At 36.8% G+C, this 24,155-nt stretch overlaps 1 protein-coding gene across 19 annotated transcripts in view; it reads right to left on the bottom strand.

Moving 5' to 3' along the window:
- ZNF438 (zinc finger protein 438) overlaps positions 1-24,155 on the bottom strand; it is a 192,112-nt gene that overhangs the window by 29,620 nt on the left and 138,337 nt on the right. For 18 of the 19 annotated variants that reach the window (XM_027976676.3, XM_060397433.1, XM_027976683.3 and 15 more), the window contains one exon: positions 4,133-4,200. In XM_027976676.3, the coding sequence (XP_027832477.2) occupies positions 4,133-4,169 (37 nt within the window). In that variant the 5' untranslated portion in view covers positions 4,170-4,200. Of the gene's footprint in view, positions 1-670; positions 742-4,132; positions 4,201-24,155 lie in introns of all 19 variants that reach the window. The other variant, XM_060397438.1, reaches the window with a different exon arrangement.

Genomic DNA, 24,155 nt, shown 5'->3' with positions numbered 1-24,155 from the left:
TACAGAGCATGTTCAGCTAACTGCAGTGTTTCCAAAGGGGGTCATTAAGACCTACTACATCTTGCCTCAAAGCATCTGCCATTTTCTCAGCTCCATTTATTCTTACTCTTACTGAATAAAAACAGCACACACAATTTGATAACTATGTTTAAACAATATAAATGTTATGACAGAGCTGAGAAAAGTGTTAGAAGATTTCTGTAAGACCTTTCTACTCACAATCGTCTTGCCTATGAAACAGCAAGACTGAATGGTGAAACTGGCAAAAGTCTTCAGAGTTCTGAATGACTCCAACAAAACAGCCCTCCCCTGGACCTAAGACTCTTTCCTGACCAGTGAAGAATGGGACTTGTTTTAATTAACTGTATGGGGACTTAACACTCATGTTTAATTGGCAAACCACAGTCAACATCTTCCAGGCACATAAAAAACATAAACTGTCCCTCTAAAAGGACCATTTGGCAAGGCTGCTCATTTGTATGTTTCCTTGTATCACTAACAAATCCATTTGCATTTTCAATCCCAGTGGTGTTTTCCTTCAACAAAGTTACAGTATAGGTTACCAAATGTAGCTGGCCTTAGCATGTAATTTTCCTCCACCCCACCCCAGAAACATGGTTAATCACTTGCTACAGTTTGCTGTTTTCCAACACAAAATACATGTCCTTACATTATTAGTTCCTCATTTGAAAATGTCAAACACAAAAAGAAGGCTTTGGGAAAACCATGAATCTCCAAATCCTGAAAATATGAGAAGATAGAAAATTGTAACAAAATACATTTGATGAACTTCTGGAGATCCTGTAAATAATATTTTCACACAGAAAGGAATAATATCAACACTATTATAACAGGGGAAAGCTTTCAACATAGTACAAACTATCTGAGTGATATTACAATGTTAAAATTCTTTATCCAAAATCAGGGAACATTTAAATAGAAGGCACTGGAATTTGTAATGAGTTTCATCTAGTTCTTCCCCAGCTTTAATCCATGTCCCTTGACCCCCTAACCCCCATTCTCTGTCTTCTACACTTGTGCGCATGTCCTGAGCAAATGCCACGTCTGGTCATGTTTCCTGACCAGCCTCAAACTTCTGGCTCAACCAACTGTTCTCCAGGTATAGCATATTTAGGTCTAGTGCAGCATTTGTCATGCTTTATTCTGTTTGATTATATACATGTCTGCTGTTCTACTAGGATTTTGTGTTTTATAATAGCACAGTCTTCTGTCTGATTTATCTTTGGATTCCTCATAGCATCTGGCATAGTTCCTGGTAAGCACTGTCTTGGTGATCATTAAATCTGCTTTCCATTGTAAGAAATTTTGTTAGAAGATAGTAAATGATGCCATGGGTTTTCTTAAGCTCCACAACTCTGCTGTGATGTCTTAGTTGAATTTCATACGTTAGTGCATGTTGTGTTTGCATCCACATATGCTTACAAGTCTGAAATTCAAAGTACCATACTTTATAGACAGCCATAAATCACTCAGCATTTAATTAATAAATGACATATACTCAGCAAACTTCTCATGTTCCATAAGTAATTATATTCGATGAAAGAAATATAAACAAAACTATAATTTAAAAATCTGGAATTTTTCTTTGTTAAACAATATTAATAGCAATCTAGGACATACGGAAAACATTTGATAAATGAGTAAATTCAAGAATAATTGGGCAATTCTTAGGCCTCATATGTATGATACTATTTTTTATGACCAATATAATTAATTTATATTTATTTATTTTAATTAATTAATTATATAATTTCTCATGATACAAATTCTAATTTCTGCCTACTTTGGATTGAAATGGCTTTTCATGCATATGTGCTAGGTTGCTCAGTCATGTTCGATTTTTTGCAACCCCAAGGACTGTAGCCTACCAGGCTCCTCTGTCCATGGGATTTTCCAGGCAAGAATACTGGAGTGGGTTGCCATGCCCTTCTCAAGGTGATCTTCCTGACCCAGGTATCGAACCTGCATCTTCTGTAGCTCCTGCACTGCAGGCCGATTGTTTATCGCTGAGCCCCCTGGGAAGCCTGAAATAGCTTTAAGCATTCGTATATTAAATTTAATTCAGGGTCACACTCGGCCTCTGAAGGCAACAAGGCACCCACCCCAAGCAGGAGGGAGCTCTGCCCATCTCACTGCATCAGACTCTACAGATGGAGGGTACTTGGATATTAATAACCACCATTAAGAACAAGAGCCACCATCATATCATAAAGGCCTGCTCTACAGCGAGCAACGTCTGGGGTGATTTACATATATTATCTCCTTTCATCTCCACATCACCTAGAGGGTAGGACTTACTATCTTCATTTTATAGATTTATAGATGAGAAAGTTAAGGTCAAGTGATGTACCCGAGGTTATGCAATTCAGGGGCAGACATGATTTTCAAACATCTCATGCTCTTTATAGCTATGACACTACCTTTCACTTTGGCAGAGAATGTTTTCTCCAGTTAAGGATTCTTTAAAGCAAATTCCTTCCATGCACTAACAGTTACACCTTCCACTGTTGTTGCTGTGTAGTTGCTTCAGTCATGTCTGACTTTTTGTGACTCCATGGACTACAGCCTGCCAGGCTTCTCATCCATGGGATTTCCCAGGCAAGAATACTGGAGTGGGTTGCCACTTCCTTCTCTAGGGGATATTCCTGACCCAGAAATTGAACCCGCACCTCCTGCATGGTAGATTCTTTACCACTGAGCCACCAGGGAAGCCCACATCTTCCACAAGCAAAGCCCAATTCTGAATCATTTAAAGGCAGTTTTTTTTCTAGCACACATATCAGAACTTCTCTTCTGTCCAGGGAAAGACTTGGAATTCCTCTTAAAGGTTAGGCTTTGTTTGTTCCGCATGCTGAGGAAAATTAAATTACTCAAAAATGATTATCTGTACCCATAAACTGCTTTTCTAAAAGGTCCAGGAGCTCTTGTTAAGAAATCACGATTTTCATTTTAAAAAATCATATGGAGGGGAATTTGTTTCTTCTATGTTTCTTTTTTAAAATGGGTATATAGGAAAAACTAGGTCAAAAATGAATAAGAAAATACCCTCTCTGTATATGCATGTTGTGTGTGCACATGTGTGCATGAATATATATGTGTATATACTTGTATACATCTTTCTCACTAGAACACAGGTCATTCTGCTTTGGTAAAGCCAATACTCTGGGGCTTCCCTGGTGGTCCAATGGTTAAGAATCCACCTGTCAATGTAGGGGACATGAGTTAGATCCCTGGTCTGGGAAGATCACACACACTACAGAGCAACTAAGCCTGTGGGTAACAACTACTGAGCCCTTGCCCTAGAGGCCATGCTCCACAACAAGAGAAGCTACCACAATGAGAAGCTCGTGCACCACAACTACAGGGTAGCCTCTACTTGCTGCAACTAGACAAAGCCCACACATAGCAACAAAGACCCAGTGCAGCCAAAAATAAATAAATATTTTTAAAATACTTTTTACAAATACTAAAGTTTTTTTTAAAGCCAATACTATGCAACCTCATTTAACATTCACTAACACCTTCTGGCTGATGGCCTGGGCTCTGTGAATTTTGTGTGGAATGAGATGACCCTGCTCTCAGTAAAGGGGTTCAGTTCAGTTCAGTTGCTCAATAATGTCCAAACCTTTGCAACCCCATGGACTGCAGCACGCCAGGCTTCCCTATCCATCACCAACTCCTAGAGCTTACTCAAACTCATGTCCATTGAGTCGGTGATGCCATCCAACCATCTCATCCTCTGTTGTCCCCTTCTCCTCCTGCTTTCAATCTTTCTCAGCATCAGGGTCTTTTCCAATGAGTCAGTTCTTCACATCAGGTGGCCAAAGTATTGGAGTTTCAACTTCAACATGAGTCCTTCCAATGAATATTCAGGACTGATTTCCTTAGGAAATCAATCTCCAGTAAAAGAGAAGTGTCATTTATAAACCATGGTTCCACAGACACTCAAGTAATTTACCAAAATAAATAAACTTTCATATATAATTAGAATTCTTGTTCTTAGTTCCAGAAATAAGTCACCCTTTGGTTAGTAGGCAGTGACATTAAACGTATCAATTAAAACTCCTTACAACATACACATTACCATTTTCCCTGGCATGGTTTATCTTACCTTGATCTTTCGGTGGTATTGAAAATGAACTCTGCATTATGATGTTGTTGACTTGAATAACAGCTGTCCTAAAATTAACCAAGACAAGTGAGAATTAGGAAAGAACTGAGATGCCATGTTAAAATGTACAAAAACATAAACTACAAGCTTTTTTTTTTTTTAAAGTCTTTTTATTTATACCTATATGAGTAATAAGAAATGGGCTGAACTATTAGGAATTAAAGTTTTATTCCTTTCTCACAGACACAGGATTTTACTGACTCCTCAGGTGTGGGCTTGGAGAGTGAGTAATGTGACACATCGAGAGTGAATTGTACCTGCCTCCCTGCCCTCATGGTGTCAGGGAAATGTGAAAGTAGGCAAAGCTGAGTTTCCCTAAATACGTCCTGCCTGATAATTATATTTTAGGTTCTGTTTAAGAATAACTAAAATATTTAACAATGTAGGTAAAGGAAGTATAACTACAATATAATCATTTGATGAAACATAAACTCAGTCATTAAAATGCAATTTTGAAGATTATGCAGCAGCATGGTAAATACTGATGATATAACATACTGGATGAACACACCAAATGACCGACACACTAGGATTACAGCTAAAAACAAAGGCACAGAAAAATGCATGACAGGAAATATGTTAATATGTATATTTCTTTTGTTTTGGTGATGTAATTAGAGTTGTTTTTCCTTCCATTTTAAATATTTTCCAAGTTATCTAGAATGTGGGTTCCATATTAATAAGCTATACAAATGTATATATAAATAAGACAAAGTCTTTGGAAAAATACAGGTAAATATTTTTTGCGCACTTCAAACACTGCCATGTTTCTAAGTATGATGCCAAAGACAAAGCCATTAAGGTAGAGACTGATGAATTTTTCCACTGAAAATTTTAAATGTTTTTAAAGTAGAAAACTAGGTAAAATAAAAGGGCATGACTTCTACTTCCAGCCAAGACTGAATAACAGAGGCCAGATTTTCCCTCCTTCCTGAAAGAATAAAGACACAGACAAAATACATGAAATAATATTTCAAAACAGTGAAACTCAAGTCACAAAGACTGATCTGTGAAAGAGAGAAAACATTTATTTTCTGTCACCCACATTACAGGAAAGGAGAACATTGATAGAAATGTCCAGAGTAATGAGGAAAAGAGCTGGAGAGAGAAGGAAAGAAAGGAATGAAGAGGGTCCTTATCAGGTTGTGCACCTATCAGTGCATACCATGGAGGAAACTACCTGAGGCCGGGAAAGATCCAAAGTGCCCAACACTCATGGAAGAACAGGTATATCACCTGCTCTTCCCAGTCAGACTGGAAAATCTCCTAAATCGTGGGACACTGGGTAGAGTATGAAGAAGAATCCTGCTTTAATAAGGGGGAATAATTGACCCTATACCAAGCATTTCTTTGGTTTTACAAAACATATCTTAAAGAGAGACCAAAAAAGATCAAACTATTTCTAAGTGTTCTAGCTGTGTATTAAGAACAAAGCTCAAAAATATTTATAGAAAGACAAAAATATCCATCATCCAACAAAGTAAAATTCAGCTGACATGAATTTTGACAGCTGACAAAGAATTATCAAAGAGGTAGGAAAATGCAAGTTTCAGAGAAAAAAATAATGATCGGTCCTGATCTGACATAGATGTTAGAATTAGCAGACAAGGCCATTAAGTGTATAACCTATATTTCATATGTTCAAAAATTTAAGTATGAACAGGAAAGATATAAAAATGACCCAAATAAAGTTTCCAGAGATGTAAATTACAATACATAAAATTAAAAAGTACACTGGATAGGATTATCACCATATTAGAAGTGTTGGAAGAAGAATATTGGAAAACTTGTAGGCATAGAAATTGAGACTGTCCAAAATGAAACTCAGGAAGAAAGGAGTGAAAAGAAAAAACCAAAAACAAACCAGATCATCAGGACAGATCATCATTTGCACTCTAGGACAACTTTAAGCCACCTATTAGATCCAGTAACTGGAGAAGAAAGACATGGAAAATCAAAAAAATTATTTTTTAAAAAATAGTGGCAGAAACTTCCAAATTTGAATAAAGCTATAAATATATCCAAAAAGCTAAAAAAAAAAAAAAAACCAAAGAAACAAACCCTAAAGCACAAGAAACATGAAAACTACACCAATGCATACTATGACCAAATTGTCCAAAACTAGTAAAAGAAGGAAAAATTTAAAGTGAGATGATGCAACTGAGAAGAAAAGTGGAGCAGCATGTTTAAAGTACTGAAAGAAAAAAAAATCTGTAATCTAGAATTCTATGTTCATAGAACATATCTTTCAAAAATAAAAGAGAAACAAAGTCATTTTGGTTCATACAGAAGCTAAAGGAATTCATTATGAGCCCACCCAAACTACAAGGAATGTAAAACGATGTTTTTTAAGCAGAAGGAATAGGATACCTGATTAGAATATAGATCTATACACAGAAAGGAATATTTTGATACTAGAAACGGGAACTTCATGGTAAGCATATAAGGTTTTTGTCTTGATACTCAAATTTTTTAAAAATATAACCCTTTAAATGAGAGAGGTGACACCACTACAGATATCACTGCTATTTAAAAATACCTAGCAATACGTTTGATAATTTAAATAAAATGAATAATTATTCTGAAAGACACAAGCTACCAAAGCTCATTCAAAAAGTGAGCTCTGTATTTTCAAAGAAATAGATTTTTTAGTTAAAATCACCCGTAAAAGAACTCTATGTCTAGAAAGTTTCTTTGGAGAATTCTAACAAATATTTAAGGAAGAAATAATACCAATTATAAGCAAATTCTTTTAGAAAACTGAAAAGGAGGGAATTATAACTACCTAATTCCATGAGCCAGCATTATCCAGACACCAAAATCAGACAAAAAACCATAAGAAGGAAAGAAACCTCCAGACCAAAATCTCTCCTTAACATAAATGCAAAAATTGTAAGACGTTAGCAAATCAAATCCAACAATATGACACACCTTGACATGTAAGGTTATCCTGGGAATGCACACTTGTTTAATCAATGTAAATTTGATTTTAATAAAAATCAATATAATTCATTGTATTTGTGAAGTGAAAAAAGGAAAACTGTATGATCATATCAATAGATGCAGAAAACACATGTGACAAAATCCAACATCCATTCCTTAAAAAATGATCATTTAGAAAAATAAGAATAGAAAGAAACTTCTTCAACTTGGTAAAAGGATATCTATGAAAAATCTACAGCTAGTATCATGCCAAACAGACTTCCAAACTCATTCTATGAGGCCACCATCACCCTAATACCAAAACCTGACAAAGATGCCACAAAAAAAGAAAACTACAGGCCAGTATCATTGATGAACATAGATGCAAAAATGCTTAACAAAATTCTAGCAATCAGAATCCAACAACACATTAAAAAGATCATACACCATGACCAAGCGGGCTTTATCTCAGGGATGCAAGGATTCCTCAATATCCACAAATCAATGTAATACACCACATTAACAAATTGAAAAATAAAAACCATATGATTATCTCAATAGATGCAGAGAAAGCCTTTGACAAAATTTAACATCCATTTATGATAAAAACTCTCCAGAAAGCAGGAATAGAAGGAACATACCTCAACATAATAAAAGCTATATATGACAAACCCACAGCAAACATTATCCTCAATGGTGAAAAATTGAAAGCATTTCCCCTAAAGTCAGGAACAAGACAAGGGTGCCCACTCTCACCACTACTATTCAACATAGTTCAAGTTTTGGCCACAGCAATCAGAGCAGAAAAAGAAACAAAAGGAATCCAAATTGAAAAAGAAGAAGTAAAACTCTCACTGTTTGCAGATGACATGATCCTCTACATAGAAAACCCTAAAGACTCCACCAGAAAATTACTAGAGCTAATCAATGAATATAGTAAAATTGCAGGATATAAAATCAACACACAGAAATCCCTCACGTTCCTATACACTAATAATGAGAAAATAGAAAAAGAAATTAAGGAAACAATTCCATTCACCATTGCAAAGAAAAGAATAAAATACTTAGGAATATATCTACCTAAAGAAACTAAAAACTTATATATAGAAAACTATAAAACACTGGTGAAAGAAATCAAAGAGGACACTAATAGATGAAGAAATATACCATGTTCATGGATTGGAAGAATCAATAGAGTGAAAATGAGTATACTACCCAAAGCAATCTATAGAGTCAATACAATCCCTATCAAGCTACCAACGGTATTTTTCACAGAGCTAGAACAAATAATTTCACAATTTGTATGGAAATACAAAAAACCTCAACTAGCCAAAGCAATCTTGAGAAAGAAGAATGGAACTGGAAGAATCAACCTGCCTGACTTCAGGCTCTACTACAAAGCCAGTCATCAAGACAGTATGGTACTGGCACAAAGACAGAAATATAGACCAATGGAACAAAATAGAAAGCCCAGAGATAAATCCACGCACCTATGGACACCTTATCTTTGACAAAGGAGGCAAGAATATACAATGGATTAAAGACAATCTCTTTAACAAGTGGTGCTGGGAAAACTGGTCAACCACTTATAAAAGAATGAAACTAGAACACTTTCTAACACCATACACAAAAATAAACTCAAAATGGATTAAAGATGTAAACATTAAGACCAGAAACTATAAAATTCCTAGAGGAGAACATAGGCAAAACACTCTCTGACATAAATCACAGCAGGATCCTATATTCCAGAATATTGGAAATAAAAGCAAAAATAAACAAATGGGACCTAATTAAAATTAAAAGCTTCTGCACAACAAAGGAAACTATAAGCAAGGTGAAAAGACAGCCTTCAGAATGGGAGAAAATAATAGCAAATGAAGCAACTGACAAAGAACTAACCTCAAAAATATACAAGCAACACATGCAGCTCAATTCCAGAAAAATAAACGACCCAATCAAAAAATGGGCCGAAGAACTAAACAGACATTTCTCCAAAGAAGACATACAGATGGCTAACAACACATGAAAAGATGCTCAACATCACTCATTATCAGAGAAATGCAAATCAAAACCACAATGAGGTACCATTTCACACCAGTCAGAATGGCTGCGATCCAAAAATCTACAAGCAATAAATGCTGGAGAGGGTGTGGAGAAAGGGAACCCTCCTACACTGTTGGTGGGAATGCAAACTAGTACAGCCACTATGGAGAACAGTGTGGAGATTCCTTAAAAAATTGGAAATAGAACTGCCTTATGACCCAGCAATCCCACTGCTGGGCATACACACTGAGGAAACCAGATTTGAAAGAGACCCGTGTACCCCAATGTTCATCGCAGCACTGTTTATAATAGCCAGGACATGGAAGCAACCTAGATGTCCATCAGCAGATGAATGGATAAGAAAGCCGTGGTACATATACACAATGGAGTATTACTCAGCCTTTAAAAAGAATACATTTGAATCAGTTCTAATGAGGTGGATGAAACTGGAGCCTATTATGCAGAGTGAAGTAAGCCAGAAAGGAAAACACCAATACAGTATACTAACACATATATATGGAATTGAGAAAGATGGTAATGATAACCCTGTATGCGAGACAGCAAAAGAGACACAGATGTATAGAACAGTCTTTTGGACTCTGTGGGAGAGGGAGAGGGTGGGATGATTTGGGAGAATGGCATTGAAACATGTATAATACCATATAAGAAACGAATCGCCAGTCTAGGTTTGATGCAGGATACAGGATGCTTGGGGCTGGTGCACTGGGATGATCCAGAGGGATGGTATGGGGAGGGAGGTGGGAGGGGGGTTCAGGATTGGGAACACGTGTACACCCATGGTGGATTCATGTTGATCTATGGCAAAATCAATACAATATTGTAAAGTAATTAGCCTCCAATTAAAATAAATAAATTTAAATTAAAAAAAAAAGAAAAGAACTGGATGCTTTCCCTCTAAATTTACAAACAAGAGAAGGATATCTACTATTACAACGTTGATTCAATATTGCATTGGAAGTTCCAGCCAGTGCAATAAAGCGAAAATGAATAAAATGCACCCATACTGAAAAACAAGACATAAAACAGTCTTTATTTGCAGATGGAATGATTGTCTATGTAGAAAATTCAATGGAATCTATAAAAATAACTGAGTTTAACAAGCTTAAAGAATACAAGACCAATATACAAAAATCAATTACATTTCATATACCAGTGACAATCAGAAACTGAAACAATAAAACTTTAAAATTTTAAATACTATTTGTAATGACATCAAAGATATGAAATAACTAAGGGTAAATCTAACAAAAAGCTGTAAAATACTGAAAACTACAAAACAATGATATGAGAAATTTTTCAAGACCTAAGTGAATGGAGAGATATATACCATGTTCATAGGTCAGAAGACTCAATATTGTTAAAGTGGTAATTCTCTGCAAACAGGTGTTACAGATTCAATACAAGCTTAATAAAAATACCAACAGACATTGTATAGAGATTCACATGGAAATGCAAAGAACTTAGGTAGCCAAAATAATTTTTAAAAATAAGACAAAAGTGGACAGAAAATAATACTCTAATTTCAAGATTATTATAAAGCCAAAAGTATGATGACAGTTTAAAGATAAATTCATGTTGATGTATGGCAAAACCAATACAATATTTTAAAGTAATTAGCCTCCAATTTAAAAAATAAATTTATATTAAAAAAACAAATAGATCAATGGAACAGAATACAGAGTTCAGAAATAAACACACACATATACGGCTGACTGATTTTTCTTGAAGGTGCAGAGGGAAATCAACACAGGAAAAAGAGTCACTTTAACAAATGTACTTGGACTACTGGACATCCATATGCAAAAAATGACAACAACACTGTGAGACATACCTCACACCACATATAAATCCAAGTGCATCACATATCTGAATGTAAAACCTAAAACTACAAAACTTCTAAAGCACTCTGGTTATTTATCATGCAAAGATATCTTATATAGGACATCTAAAGCATAATCCATAGAAAAGCTAACTAATAAGTAGACTCCAAAATTAAAGACTTCTGCTCTTTAAAAAACACTATTAAGAGAAGGAAAAAAACAAGTCACAGAGTGGGAGAAAAATGACTATAAATAATACATATAGAAAGACCTTATATCCAGAATAAAGTACTCTCAAAGCTTAATAATAAGAAAACAAACATGCAATTTAAAAGACAAGCAAAAGATCTAAAGAAATATTTCACCAAAAAAAAAAAAGATATGGCTTGCAAATAAGGACATAAAAAGATGCTCAACACCATTAGTTATTAAAGAAATGTAAATTAAAACCACAAATAGATATACTCACACACCTATTAGAATGGCTAAAAAATTTTTGAAGACTATACCAAGTGCTGACAAGAATGAAGAGGAAGTGCAACTCTTATACCCTGCTGGTGGTAATGTAAAACAGTACAATTACTTAGAAGAAAGTCAGGCATTTTCTTCACAAGATAAAGATACACCTACTATATTATTCAGTCAATCCCTTCGTACTTATTCAAGAGAAAAAAAGATCATGTTCACAAAGAATGTTCACAGCAGCTTTATTTATAGTAGCCCCAAACCAGAAGCAATCCAAATGTTCAACAACAGGTGAGAGTTTAAACAAACTGTGATATATCCATTCAATGTAACACTTCTTGGCAATGTAAAGGGATAAATTACTGATCTGCACTACAGTATGGATGAATCCGCAAAAACATCATGCTGTGTGAAAGAAGACAGATAAAAGAAGGTATATGTTTTGTGACCTTAGTTTTGTCAACTTTTAGAAAATGCATATTATAGTGACAAAAAACTGATTAATAGTTGCCTGAGCCCAAGGAGACAAGGGGGGGTTGGAATGAAGTACTTACTTGGGCATGAGGAACATATATCCACCCATTAGGATGAACAACATATTCATTATCTCGATTGTGGTGACAGTGTCACAGGTATTACTCACATACAGCAAACTGCATCACATTGCATTTTAAATATGTCAAATTTTTATATGCCAGTAACACCTTAAAATAGCTGTCAAAAATTAAGGCAAATTTATTGGGAAAAATTAGAAAACTCACAACAGATATATAGTTATACAGTTATTCATTTAACAGTCTTTGAGGTATGACTATGCAAGGACATGGGAGACATGGTCCTTGTGCTTGGATCTGGTATAAATAAATTAATGAGAAAGCTCTCCATAAAACATAAAACTAGCAGACTTCAGAAACTTATGAAAGAGGACAAACTAGTAATCATCTGAATGTTCAGCCTGACTAATAATCAAATAAATGCAAATTTCAAAAATAAAATTTCTTTGCCTATAAACTGGCAAAAACAAACAAAATGCATGCTTGGAAAAAGTCTGCAGAGATGTACATGCAAACTGGGAGGTATTTTTGCAAGATACATCCTAAGCCTTACAGTTCTGCACTCCTTTTGATCCAGAGTGTCCTTACCCATCAGAAAATCATGATAAATGTGCAGAGCTACATACTACCATCTTCACTATCATCATCCATGTTACCTTTTTAAAATTCTTCAGGGTACCACTTAATATACACACAAAATATAAAGCCCCTCAGTAAATTAGGATCTATCTATCTATCTTTTTAATGAAACTATTATAAGACTGTTTCTTAAAATATTTAAAATTATGAAAAATGCTTACTACACATTTTTGTATGAGAGGGGCTGGTTATGGAGTGGTATGGTTCAATTATTTTCCCTAATATTCACATAAGAGAAACTACCAAACATTAAAAGTGGCTACTTCTGAGTGAGGAATTAAATTGCTGTTTAACTTTTCCTTTGTTTTTTCTAGTTTTGGCTGAGGTGGGTCCTCATTGCAGGATGTGGGCTCTCTAGCTGTAGTGCCCAGGTTTCCCTAGTTGCAGTGCATGGGCTCAGCAGTTGCCTCATGTGAGCTTAGGTGCCCTGCAGCATGTGGGATCTTAGTTGTCTGACCAGGCACTGAACCTGTATCCCCGGCACTGGAAAGTGGATTCTTAACCACTAGACCATCAGGGAAGTCCTTTAACTTTCCTTATGGTTATGGATATACTACTAAGTTTCCCCAATGAAAAAATACTATCTCTGCAATAAAAAAAAAAAAGCAGAACAAAAATGCTATATTACATAAGGATTGCCATTAAAATACTTTTCCCCCCAATAAAATACTATACACCCCCCAATATCATGGTATTTAAAATAGGTAATTCACTAAAATGGAGTCTGTTATCTTCTGCCACATAAAACATGGTAGTATTTAATTCTATTGTAGTTATGAAAAATGAAAAAAAAATGTAATAAATACACCTAATGCTTATTTTAAAAAGCACCTGAATAATCACAACATTGTATCCTCTGATTGGGTTGAAAATAAAAGGTCATTATATGAATGTTCTAGAGGAAAAGATACATTAAAAACTCACATAAGTTCTATCAGCATTTTTCAAATATTACACAAGCAAAGCCAAGGCCATCTTGACTCAGGGTACCATGATACAGCAATAGCAGCCACTGTGTCCTTCACAGTCCAGAGAATCTCTGATCATTATAACCTGGCTTTTCTTACTTGCATGCTAAAAAGTACATTAAGTAGAAAAATCTATCAGAAAGGAACAAAAGTTAAAGAACGCAATGAATGAACATCATCGATTACAGCAAGACAATATAATATGCTTTATAAATCACTCATATGGTTACTTTTCATTTTAGTTAATATGTCAGTTTTAACTGAGTTGATTAAAAATGAAAATTGGGTGAATTGGTTATATGAGAATTGACAGCTCAATGGTGCTAGAAATGGAAATCTTCCATTTATTCCTGGTTGAGGAAACCTAAGGTACATCATGCCTTCTCTTTGCTCTACTGCCTTGACAAGGTTCCTAAAAATTCATTTAGAAAGAATCTTATATGAAAAAATCTTAAATGAAAAACCTTTGCTCCATGCTCAATAAGCTTATTATCATTAACCCAGAGTGGGAGTATGTGTTTAAAAGTGTGTTCTTATGTGTGTATTTGGGCACCACTCAGAGAGGTGCAATGTCGAGTTACTCTAGATTATTAAGGGAATTTAATATTACCTGATTAATTTTACGGAGTTATTTCCAGGGGAACTATTTTCTACAGAATAAACACTGCTATTCAGATAGATGCCATAACATAATGAATTTGGTCAGAAGAACATAAAGCATGAAAAAATTGAACAAGGTGAAAAAGTCTTTGGCTGTATCAGTTCAGTTCAGTCACTCAGTCGTGTCCGACTCTTTGCAACCCCATGAATCGCAGCACGCCAGGCCTCCCTGCCCATCACCAACTCCCGGAGCTCACTCAGATTCACGTCCATCAAGTCGGTGATGCCATCCAGCCATCTCATCCTCTGTTGACCCCTTCTCCTCCTGCCCCAATCCCTCCCAGCATCAGAGTCTTTTCCAATGAGTCAACTCTTCGCATGAGGTGGCCAAAGTGCTGGAGTTTCAGCTTTAGCATCATTCCTTCCAAAGAACACCCAGGGCTGATCTCCTTTAGAATGGACTGGTTGGATTTCCTTGCAGTCCAAGGGACTGTCAGGAGTCTTCTCCAACACCACAGTTCAAAAGCATCTATTCTTTGGCGCTCAGCTTTCTTTATAGTCCAACTCTCACATCCATACATGACCACAGGAAAAACCATAGCCTTGACTAGACAGACCTTTGTTGGCAAAGTAATGTCTCTGCTTTTGAATATGCTATCTAGGTTGGTCATAACTTTTCTTCCAAGGAGTAAGCATCCTTTAATTTCATGGCTTCAATCACCATCTGCAGTGATTTTGGAGCCCCCAAAAATAAAGTCTGACACTGTTTCTACTGTTTCCCCATCTATTTGCCATAAAGTGATGGGACCAGATGCCATGATCTTGTTTTCTGAATGTTGAGCTTTAAGCCAACTTTTTCACTCTCCTCTTTCAATTTCATCAAGAGGCTTTTTAGTTCCTCTTCACTTTCTGCCATAAGGGTGGTGTCATCTGCATATCTGAGGTTACTGATATTTCTCCCGGGTACAGAGGTTAAAGCGTCTATCTGCAATGTGGGAGACCTGGGTTCAACCCCTGGGTCAGGAAGATCCCCTGGAGAAGGAAATGGCAACCCACTCCAGTATTCTTGCCTGGAGAATCCCATGGACGGAGGAGCCTGGTGGGCTAGAGTCCACGGGTCGCAAAGAGTCAGACACAACTGAGCGACTTCACTTTCACTTTCAATCTTGATTCCAGCTTGTGCTTTGGATATATAGCCACTGGTTACTTGTAACAGGCTCTTTTTTATATATTAAGATAACGCTACTAACCTACTGGGCAACTGTTTTTCTCCCAGGCCTTCCTCCAGTTTTGATTTTACAGTGATCTTGTGGCTCTGGATTTCAAAGCACTGCACAGTGACTGGCCCACAGATTTTAGGTTTGAGGCTAGAGCTAGAGTTGGTGAATTTACAGAAAACACCTTCCCCTCTTCTATACTGAGTGCTTACTACATGCTAGACCTACAAAGTGATACAAACACACATACACACACCCCTCTATCCTCACGAGAGAATCAGCACTGTCAAAATCTTTCAAGGAAAAAACTGAGGCCCAAAGAAATTAAGTAACTTGCTCAAGGTCACTAGGATGAGCCAGAACTGATTCTCCAGGTGTGTCTGGTTCTTAAACTCATCTACACACTCCTATTTTTCTGCGTTCAGTCTTCCTTCCCCACCATCTTGCCTCCACTTTTCTCTCTGGTGAACGCCTGTACAAGTGTGTACCAAGTCAATGGAAATAGAGAGAGAAGGTTTGCTGCTGGAAATCAGTAAAAGAAAAAGTAAAATCAGTGAAAGAAAGAATGGGAACCAAGGAAATGGGAAAAAGTGAGTTAGATAAACTGGGAAAGGAGTGAACCTGGGAAACGAAAGAACTCAGTGGGAAATGATAGTCATCTTGAAATATCTGAAAGTCACCTTGAAACATCTGAAGAGAAGTGACATGGAAGAAAGATGAGAGGAATCCTATGTAACGTGAGTGCACAGCCCAACCAGGAAGGGAGACCAGTTACAAGGAAACCAATGTCATGTGAACACAAGGTAGTACTTTCCGCGACCACTTATACTCCACTATGGAAATTACTTGGTAATGTGCTGCAGGAAACACTGAACTCTGTCATTGGAAATGCTGAAGGAGAAGCTGGCTTGAAGCTGTTCACCCAGCCCTAAGAACTGTCATCACAGACTTTAGGAATATGGCAGGAAAGGACTCAGAGAGGCTGTATAACCCCAGACATCATCTAAGTGAAAAAGTTGCCTTTTCTTTTTTTTCACTGAATTAAGGAAAGGGTCATGACCCAGCAGAGGAAGTGGAAGGAACAGCCTGAATAAACCTGTGAAGTATTCAGTGCTGCTCTTGTCCTTTTACAGACATGGGTATTGTTTGAAAATGTTTAATGCATTTGAGGATGAATTTTCCTACCCTGTTTTATTTCATGTGCCCATTATATTTCACTATTTAAAAAAAAATCTTTTCAAATCAACTGTACTGAGGTATAATTTACATACAGCAGACATATATATATCTGTGTAGCAATCAGTCTTTTTTCTACATTTTATAATGTTTTGATATACTAGGGGCTGGCTGGCTGGACAGAGTACCCCTTCTGTTCTTGCTTTGTCGCTAAGGTGGGTACGACTCTGTCCATAGGATTTCCCGGGCAAAGAATGGGTTGCCATTTCCTTCTTCAGGGGATCCTCCCGACCCAGGGATCAAACCCACATCTCCTGCATTGGCAGGTGGATTCTTTACCACTGAGTCACCAGGGAAGCATGCCACTTCCAGGGCTAGATAATCCTAGACAAATCCTGGGGAGCACACCTTTCAATGCCAAGTCCCAACCTCCTCCTTTATGGAACTTCACATGTAAGTCAACATTTTCCTGGGCTTCAGCCATCCCAGGACCAGGCATTGGACAACTAGGACTATCATGTAGCCTGAAACCACTGAAACTGTTCAAACTAGGCAATCTAAAATGATCTCTCTTGCTCTACCTTGCCTTTCCCAGGGAGACCATGATAAAGGCACCAGGCCATGCTTGCCCATCCCTCCTCCCCATTGACCAGCCCTGGAACCTCCCATGGGGCCCTGAATGCCTGGCACACCCCCTCTCTTAGGAACTGTAAGTAATAACTTCTTCTTTCAAAAGCAGTTGGCGCTGTCTGTAACCCTACCATACCCGATGAAAACAAAATCCCAGATATGCTACAAGAAATATAGACATGAACATCAAAAGTCCCCTCATTACCTGAAAGAGTCCCCTTGTGCTCTTTTATGGTCAATCCCCACCTCTCTTTCCTGGCCCTAGGCAACTACTGACGCTTTTTGTCACCATGAATTAGCTTTGCCTGTTCTAGAATTTCATATCATTTCGTATAAATCAAACAGTATCATTTTATTATGTGGATCAGTAGATCATTTCTTTCTATTGCTGAATGGATTCCATCCTATGACCAGAATGCAATTTGTCCATCCATTCACCCATGGCTGAGCATCTGAATTGTGATCAATTTTTGGCTCTCATGAATAAAATTGCTATAAATATCTGTGTCCAAGTCTTTGTGTAAATAAACATGTTCATATCTCTAGGGTGAAACTGCCTAGCATGAAACTGTTGAGTGGTATAACTACAAGCAACTGCCTGTTTTTTAAAGCAGCTGTACTATATTTCATTTATTTTTAAAAAATAACCATTTTAAAGCATTGATAGAATTCAAGTTTCTTAAGATTTTTATATAAATAAGAGGACCCAGTATCATAAAGCTCAATTTTATCAAAATAATATAATCTTAAAGTGAAGTTGCTCAGTAGTGTCCAACTCTTTGAGACCCCATGGACTGTAGCCCACCAGGTTCCTCTGTCCATGGGATTTCCCAGGCAAGAGTACTGGAGTGGGTTGCTATTTGCTTCTCCTGGGGATTTTCCCGACCCAGGGATCGAACCTGGGTCTCAGGCATTACGGGCAGATGCTTTACTGTCTGAGCCACTGGTACCCAAATTCTGACTAATTTGCTCAGTTATAACTAAACGCTTATTCCTATCTCAATCTGCCCTACTTAAGGAACAAATAATTTTAAGAAACAAACATTATAGAATTCTCAAGCTGGTGGAAAAGAATTAGAACAGGTGAAAGAAAATCTACAGCGTAAATTCTGACCCACTTTGAAAATTAACTGCTTATATTAATATTCGCGTTAATATCTTTGACAATCGTTCTCTGTCCAAATGGTTGCACACTGCTAAAAGTTCAATAAAACAGTGCCTCTTTAAATTCAGATATTTCTGAATGTCAGCCAGTAAATGCTTTACAGAGTCATCCTGAGGGACTAGTTTGTTTAAGACCCTCTGAGGCAACTTTTCTACCGAGAGCTGGGGAAAGTCTGGCAGTCACCCAATTTCCCGATTTTAGACCTGTTGCTTCGGTGATCTCACCAGATACTCACTGCTGTTTCCCAACAAAAACCCTGAAAGACGAGACTGACCTTTAATTTTCAGGACCCCATTCTAGTCCCATCTCAGCTGTGCAATGCATTCAAAAGTTGTAGAAGGATCCTCGAACTGAGTAGGAAGATGTATGTTTTTAACCAAAATGTTTTACCATGTGACCCTGAACAAGTCACTGAATCTTTTTGTCTGTTTCAGTTTCCTTATGTTAGAAAGGGAGAGATAATATTACTTAACCCATTTGGCTGATGAAAGGATTAAACTAGAATACTATGTGTTGACAATACTTGGTTAAAAAAAGAACTATTTAAAAAACAAGGTATTACTTATGGTAGTCGAGGTCTGCAGGATTCTTCCAAAAGGAAAAAAAAAAAAAAGGTTACTATTATCTCTGGCATTTCCAAGAAAAACAAGGAATATACTAGAACAGACTTTGAAATACAAATCGTATCATTTTCCATGGTAAGATCTAATCATTTACCCTCGTAAAGTGGGAGCACACATAGATATCCGTGCTCTTTCACATGTGCTCCACACGTGACGAGACCAGGCAGGTTACAGTATTTAGGAGGGCATTCTTCTACCTTAATAAAAATCTACCAGGAAAGTGTGTTCCAGCCTTAGGTCTTTTTTTTTCCTCCCTTCAACAGATTTTCTATAAAATTACTTCAACTCCTGAGACTCTAACCACACCTATAAATTTGTATTTCTAGTTTCCAAATTCCAGGGTGAAATGTTCTCAGCTTACTATTATACACAGCTCCACTTGGCTACCTGCAAACTAAAGACAGTTCCTGCTTCCAAAATTAAATTTTTTCAAATTCATTGAGGTGTAATTAAATGACAAACAAAATTGTATGTGCTGAATGTGTACAATGCGATGACACAGGCAGACTTTGTGAAATGGTTACCATAGTCAGGTAATTGGCCAGCACCTCACGTAGTTACTTTTCTTCCCCCCCTCTGGTAAGAATACTTAAGTTGCGGTAAGAACACTTCAGGTTTACTCTCTTGGCAGATTTCAAGAACACGACACAGTAATACTAGCTGCAGTCACCATGCTGTACATTAGATCCCCAGGATTTATTCATCTTATCTTCCCCAGAAATAAGCACTTTGAATTCTTAGAGCTGACTGTTCTGGTATTTATACCTCCATTCTGTCAATAACATGCTTATAATCTTACTTCTTGACTGTTCAGTGTTAGGCAGTATCTACTGGTGCCCCACCGTGAAAGATGAAGATTTATCTCTGTTTCTATCCTCAATCAACAACATTGCTTGCTCAATAATTTTTCTGAGCATAGAATTCCAAGTTGAAATTTCCACTGTCTTCTGGTTTCCAATGTTGCTGTTAAGAAACCTGAGGCTATCTGTGATCCTTTATATGCAATCTTTTTTTTTTTTTTTTCTCTATGGAAACAAAGTTTAGAAATTTCACAGTGAAGTGTCTTCGTCTATTTTCAACCATTTGCCAAGTGGCTGGTGGGCCTTTTCAATCTGGAGAATCTCTAGATCCTGAGACATTTTCTTCAATTATTTTTCTGAGACTTCTTAATATATTTTTCTCTGTTCTTTTCCCCTTTAACTCTTCTTATTCAGATGTTTACCCTCCTTGGACTGTTAAACCTCTTTTCCCTTTTTTACATGTTTTACTTCTTTTATTTGTGCTGTTTCTGGAAAAATTCCTTAACTTTATCTTTTAGTGTTTTAATTGAGTTCCACTGGACATCTTTACCCAGTAGACTGTGAAGGGTCTTTTTTTTTTTTTTTTTAATTTTAAAATCTTTAATTCTTACATGCATTCCCAAACATGAACCCCCCTCCCACCTCCCTCCCCCTAACATCTTTCTGGGTCATCCCCATGCACCAGCCCCAAGCATGCTGCATCCTGCGTCAGACATAGACTGGCGATTCAATTCACATGATAGTATACATGTTAGAATGTCATTCTCCCAAATCATCCCACCCTCTCCCTCTCCCTCTGAGTCCAAAAGTCCGTTATACACATCTGTGTCTCTTTCCCTGTCTTGCATACAGGGTCGTCATTGCCATCTTCCTAAATTCCATATATATGTGTTAGTATACTGTATTGGTGTTTTTCTTTCTGGCTTACTTCACTCTGTATAATCGGCTCCAGTTTCATCCATCTCATCAGAACTGATTCAAATGAATTCTTTTTAACGGCTGAGTAATACTCCATTGTGTATATGTACCACAGCTTTCTTATCCATTCATCTGCTGATGGACATCTAGGTTGTTTCCATGTCCTGGCTATTATAAACAGTGCTGCGATGAACATTGGGGTACATGTGTCTCTTTCAATTCTGGTTTCCTCGGTGTGTATGCCCAGCAGTGGGATTGCTGGGTCATAAGGTAGTTCTATTTGCAATTTTTTAAGGAATCTCCACACTGTTCTCCATAGTGGCTGTACTAGTTTGCATTCCCACCAACAGTGTAGGAGGGTTCCCTTTTCTCCACACCCTCTCCAGCATTTATTGCTTGCAGATTTTTGGATCGCAGCCATTCTGACTGGTGTGAAGTGGTACCTCATTGTGGTTTTGATTTGCATTTCTCTAATAATGAGTGATGTTGAGCATCTTTTCATGTGTTTGTTAGCCATCCGTATGTCTTCTTTGGAGAAATGTCTATTTAGTTCTTTGGCCCATTTTTTGATTGGGTCGTTTATTTTTCTGGAGTTGAGCTGCATAAGTTGCTTGTATATTTTTGAGATTAGTTGTTTGTCAGTTGCTTCATTTGCTATTATTTTCTCCCATTCAGAAGGCTGTCTTTTCACCTTGCTTATATTTTCCTTTGTTGTGCAGAAGCTTTTAATTTTAATTAGATCCCATTTGTTTATTTTTGCTTTTATTTCCAGCATTCTGGGAGGTGGATCATAGAGGATCCTGCTGTGATTTATGTCTGAGAGTGTTTTGCCTATGTTCTCCTCTAGGAGTTTTATAGTTTCTGATCTTACATTTAGATCTTTAATCCATTTTGAGTTTATTTTTGTGTGCGGTGTTAGAAAGTGATCTAGTTTCATTCTTTTACAAGTGGTTGACCAGTTTTCCCAGCACCACTTGTTAAAGAGATTGTCTTTACTCCATTGTATATTCTTGCCTCCTTTGTCAAAGATAAGGTGTCCATATGTGTGTGGATTTATCTCTGGGCTTTCTATTTTGTTCCATTGATCTATATGTCTGTCTTTGTGCCAGTACCATACTGTCTTGATGACTGTGGCTTTGTAGTAGAGCCTGAAGTCAGGCAAGTTGATTCCTCCAGTTCCATTCTTCTTTCTCAAGATTGCTTTGGCTATTCGAGGTTTTTGTATTTCCATACAAATCTTGAAATTATTTGTTCTAGTTCTGTGAAAAATGTGGCTGGTAGCTTGATAGGGATTGCGTTGAATTTGTAAATTGCTTTGGGTAGTATACTCATTTTCACTATATTGATTCTTCCGATCCATGAACATGGTATATTTCTCCATCTATTAGTGTCCTCTTTGATTTCTTTCATCAGTGTTTTATAGTTTTCTATATATAGGTCTTTAGTTTCTTTAGGTAGATATATTCCTAAGTATTTTATTCTTTTCGTTGCAATGGTGAATGGAATTGTTTCCTTAACTTCTTTTTCTACTTTCTCATTATTCGTGTATAGGAATGCAAGGGATTTCGGTGTGTTGATTTTATATCCTGCAACTTTACTATATTCATTGATGAGCTCTAGTAATTTTCTGGTGGAGTCTTTAGGGTTTTCCATGTAGAGGATCATGTCATCTGCAAACAGTGAGAGTTTTACTTCTGAAGGGTCTTTTTCATGCAGATCTAATGATTATCATGTTTTCCCCAGGTTTCAAGTCCATCAGTGGCTTCTTGTTGTCCACGAGATACAGCCAGACCTCTTCAGTCCAGCACACAAAGATTTCACACACTAGCCTGTGTGGCTGTCACCACTACATTTGTTAAGAGCTGCATCTCAACAGTCACGTTATAAGCCAGCTCTCAGTCGCCTCCACGATTCTTCATGGAATTGCCTTCTTGCCCCTGCCTTGCTACATAGTTCCTACTCATTTCTTCCGCAATGTCTACCTGGCCAATTCAAGACATTTCTATTGATCTGTCCATTACCCTTCAACACACTTTGACTGGCTCTCTTAGGACATAGCATCTGTTTAACTCTGTCCATATTCCCTTTAAATTTGCAAGTTTTATGACGTCAGGGACAAAAATACCATATTTATCTTTGTATTTCCAGAACCTAGAAATGACTGGCTTGTAATAAGGTTTAACAAATGATTACTGGATGACTAAATGTCAAGAATCCTGTAAAAATAAGACTGCTAAAAATTATTTAACAATACTTGCATAGTCCCATCAAGTATTTTTCATACCGCTTGAATCTTTTATTTTCAACAGATGGGTTTCTAAAATTCTGAGTCATTTTTAAAATGAATAGTGATTTTTGAAATCTGAAGTAATATCTTATTAATTTTGCCACTACTATACTTTTCCATAACTTAGAGTGACAGATAAATGATTAGGTTAATTTTTTCAGTAATACATTTCCTTTGATTTCTACAGATTGCCTGGCTGTGTTTTTAGAAAGACTTGAACCACTCCTAAAATGACTTAAAAATTATATTATGCAAAGGTAAAGAAGATCCTAGTATCTTCAGTTTCTCTAGTAGCAGGCTTTGGATGTTTCATATATATCAACATTTTTAAGTGTCATTAACTACTGAAAACAATAATTTCCAAATAAATAAACCTATAAAACAATAATTCCCAAAATTATCTATAAAAGCAGTAATTTGACATTGCTGCTTTCCTGTTAAAAGGCCTCAGTGCATTTTAGTTAAGTCTAAAACGACCCAAGTTTTAGGCATGTTTTAACAAACAGGCATTCTTCCATTCCTTATTCATTCAAATGTAAAAGATAAAGATGTTAGAAAAACAGTTGCCTCTTTCTACATCAAACAGAGCATCTTTGGAATTTCCAGCCTGGATTCTCAATGCTAAAAGAATGGATTGTTCAGGCCTGTGAGGTTACCATCATGATGAAGATGAAAGCATTTCAAAAGAGAACTGTGCCACTTGGTAACAAATGACATACTGCATCAAATAAAAAGGCTGTCACTTACATACACTGTGAGACTGGTCAGTATTTTGCTTCCTTCCATCAGCCTGGTGGTAGTATTTCTATCCATTTGGGATTTAATTTATTACTTTGAAATGATCATTTTCACCACTCTTATCTACCTTCAGTGACAATCATCTCTAGGTTTAGAAAAAACAGATCTACTTTGAAGACTTTGGAGATCATTTTTGGATTCCTAAGGTTCTTTTTTGGCTGCCAAGCACCAAAGAGTTTTGGTGGCATCACCGCAGACCAGCTGGTGTACTTTCAACAACTACTGGATTGACCAAAATCACTTGGGTATCTCCACAAGATGTTAACAGAAAAACCTGAATGAACTCTTTGGCCAACTCAATGTTTCTACCACCTGCC

Source organism: Ovis aries, chromosome 13, assembly GCF_016772045.2.
Source record: "Ovis aries strain OAR_USU_Benz2616 breed Rambouillet chromosome 13, ARS-UI_Ramb_v3.0, whole genome shotgun sequence".
NCBI classification, from domain to species: domain Eukaryota; kingdom Metazoa; phylum Chordata; class Mammalia; order Artiodactyla; family Bovidae; genus Ovis; species Ovis aries.
The sequence above is the reverse complement of the archived record's forward strand: the minus strand, read 5'-3'. Positions and strand labels throughout refer to the sequence as shown.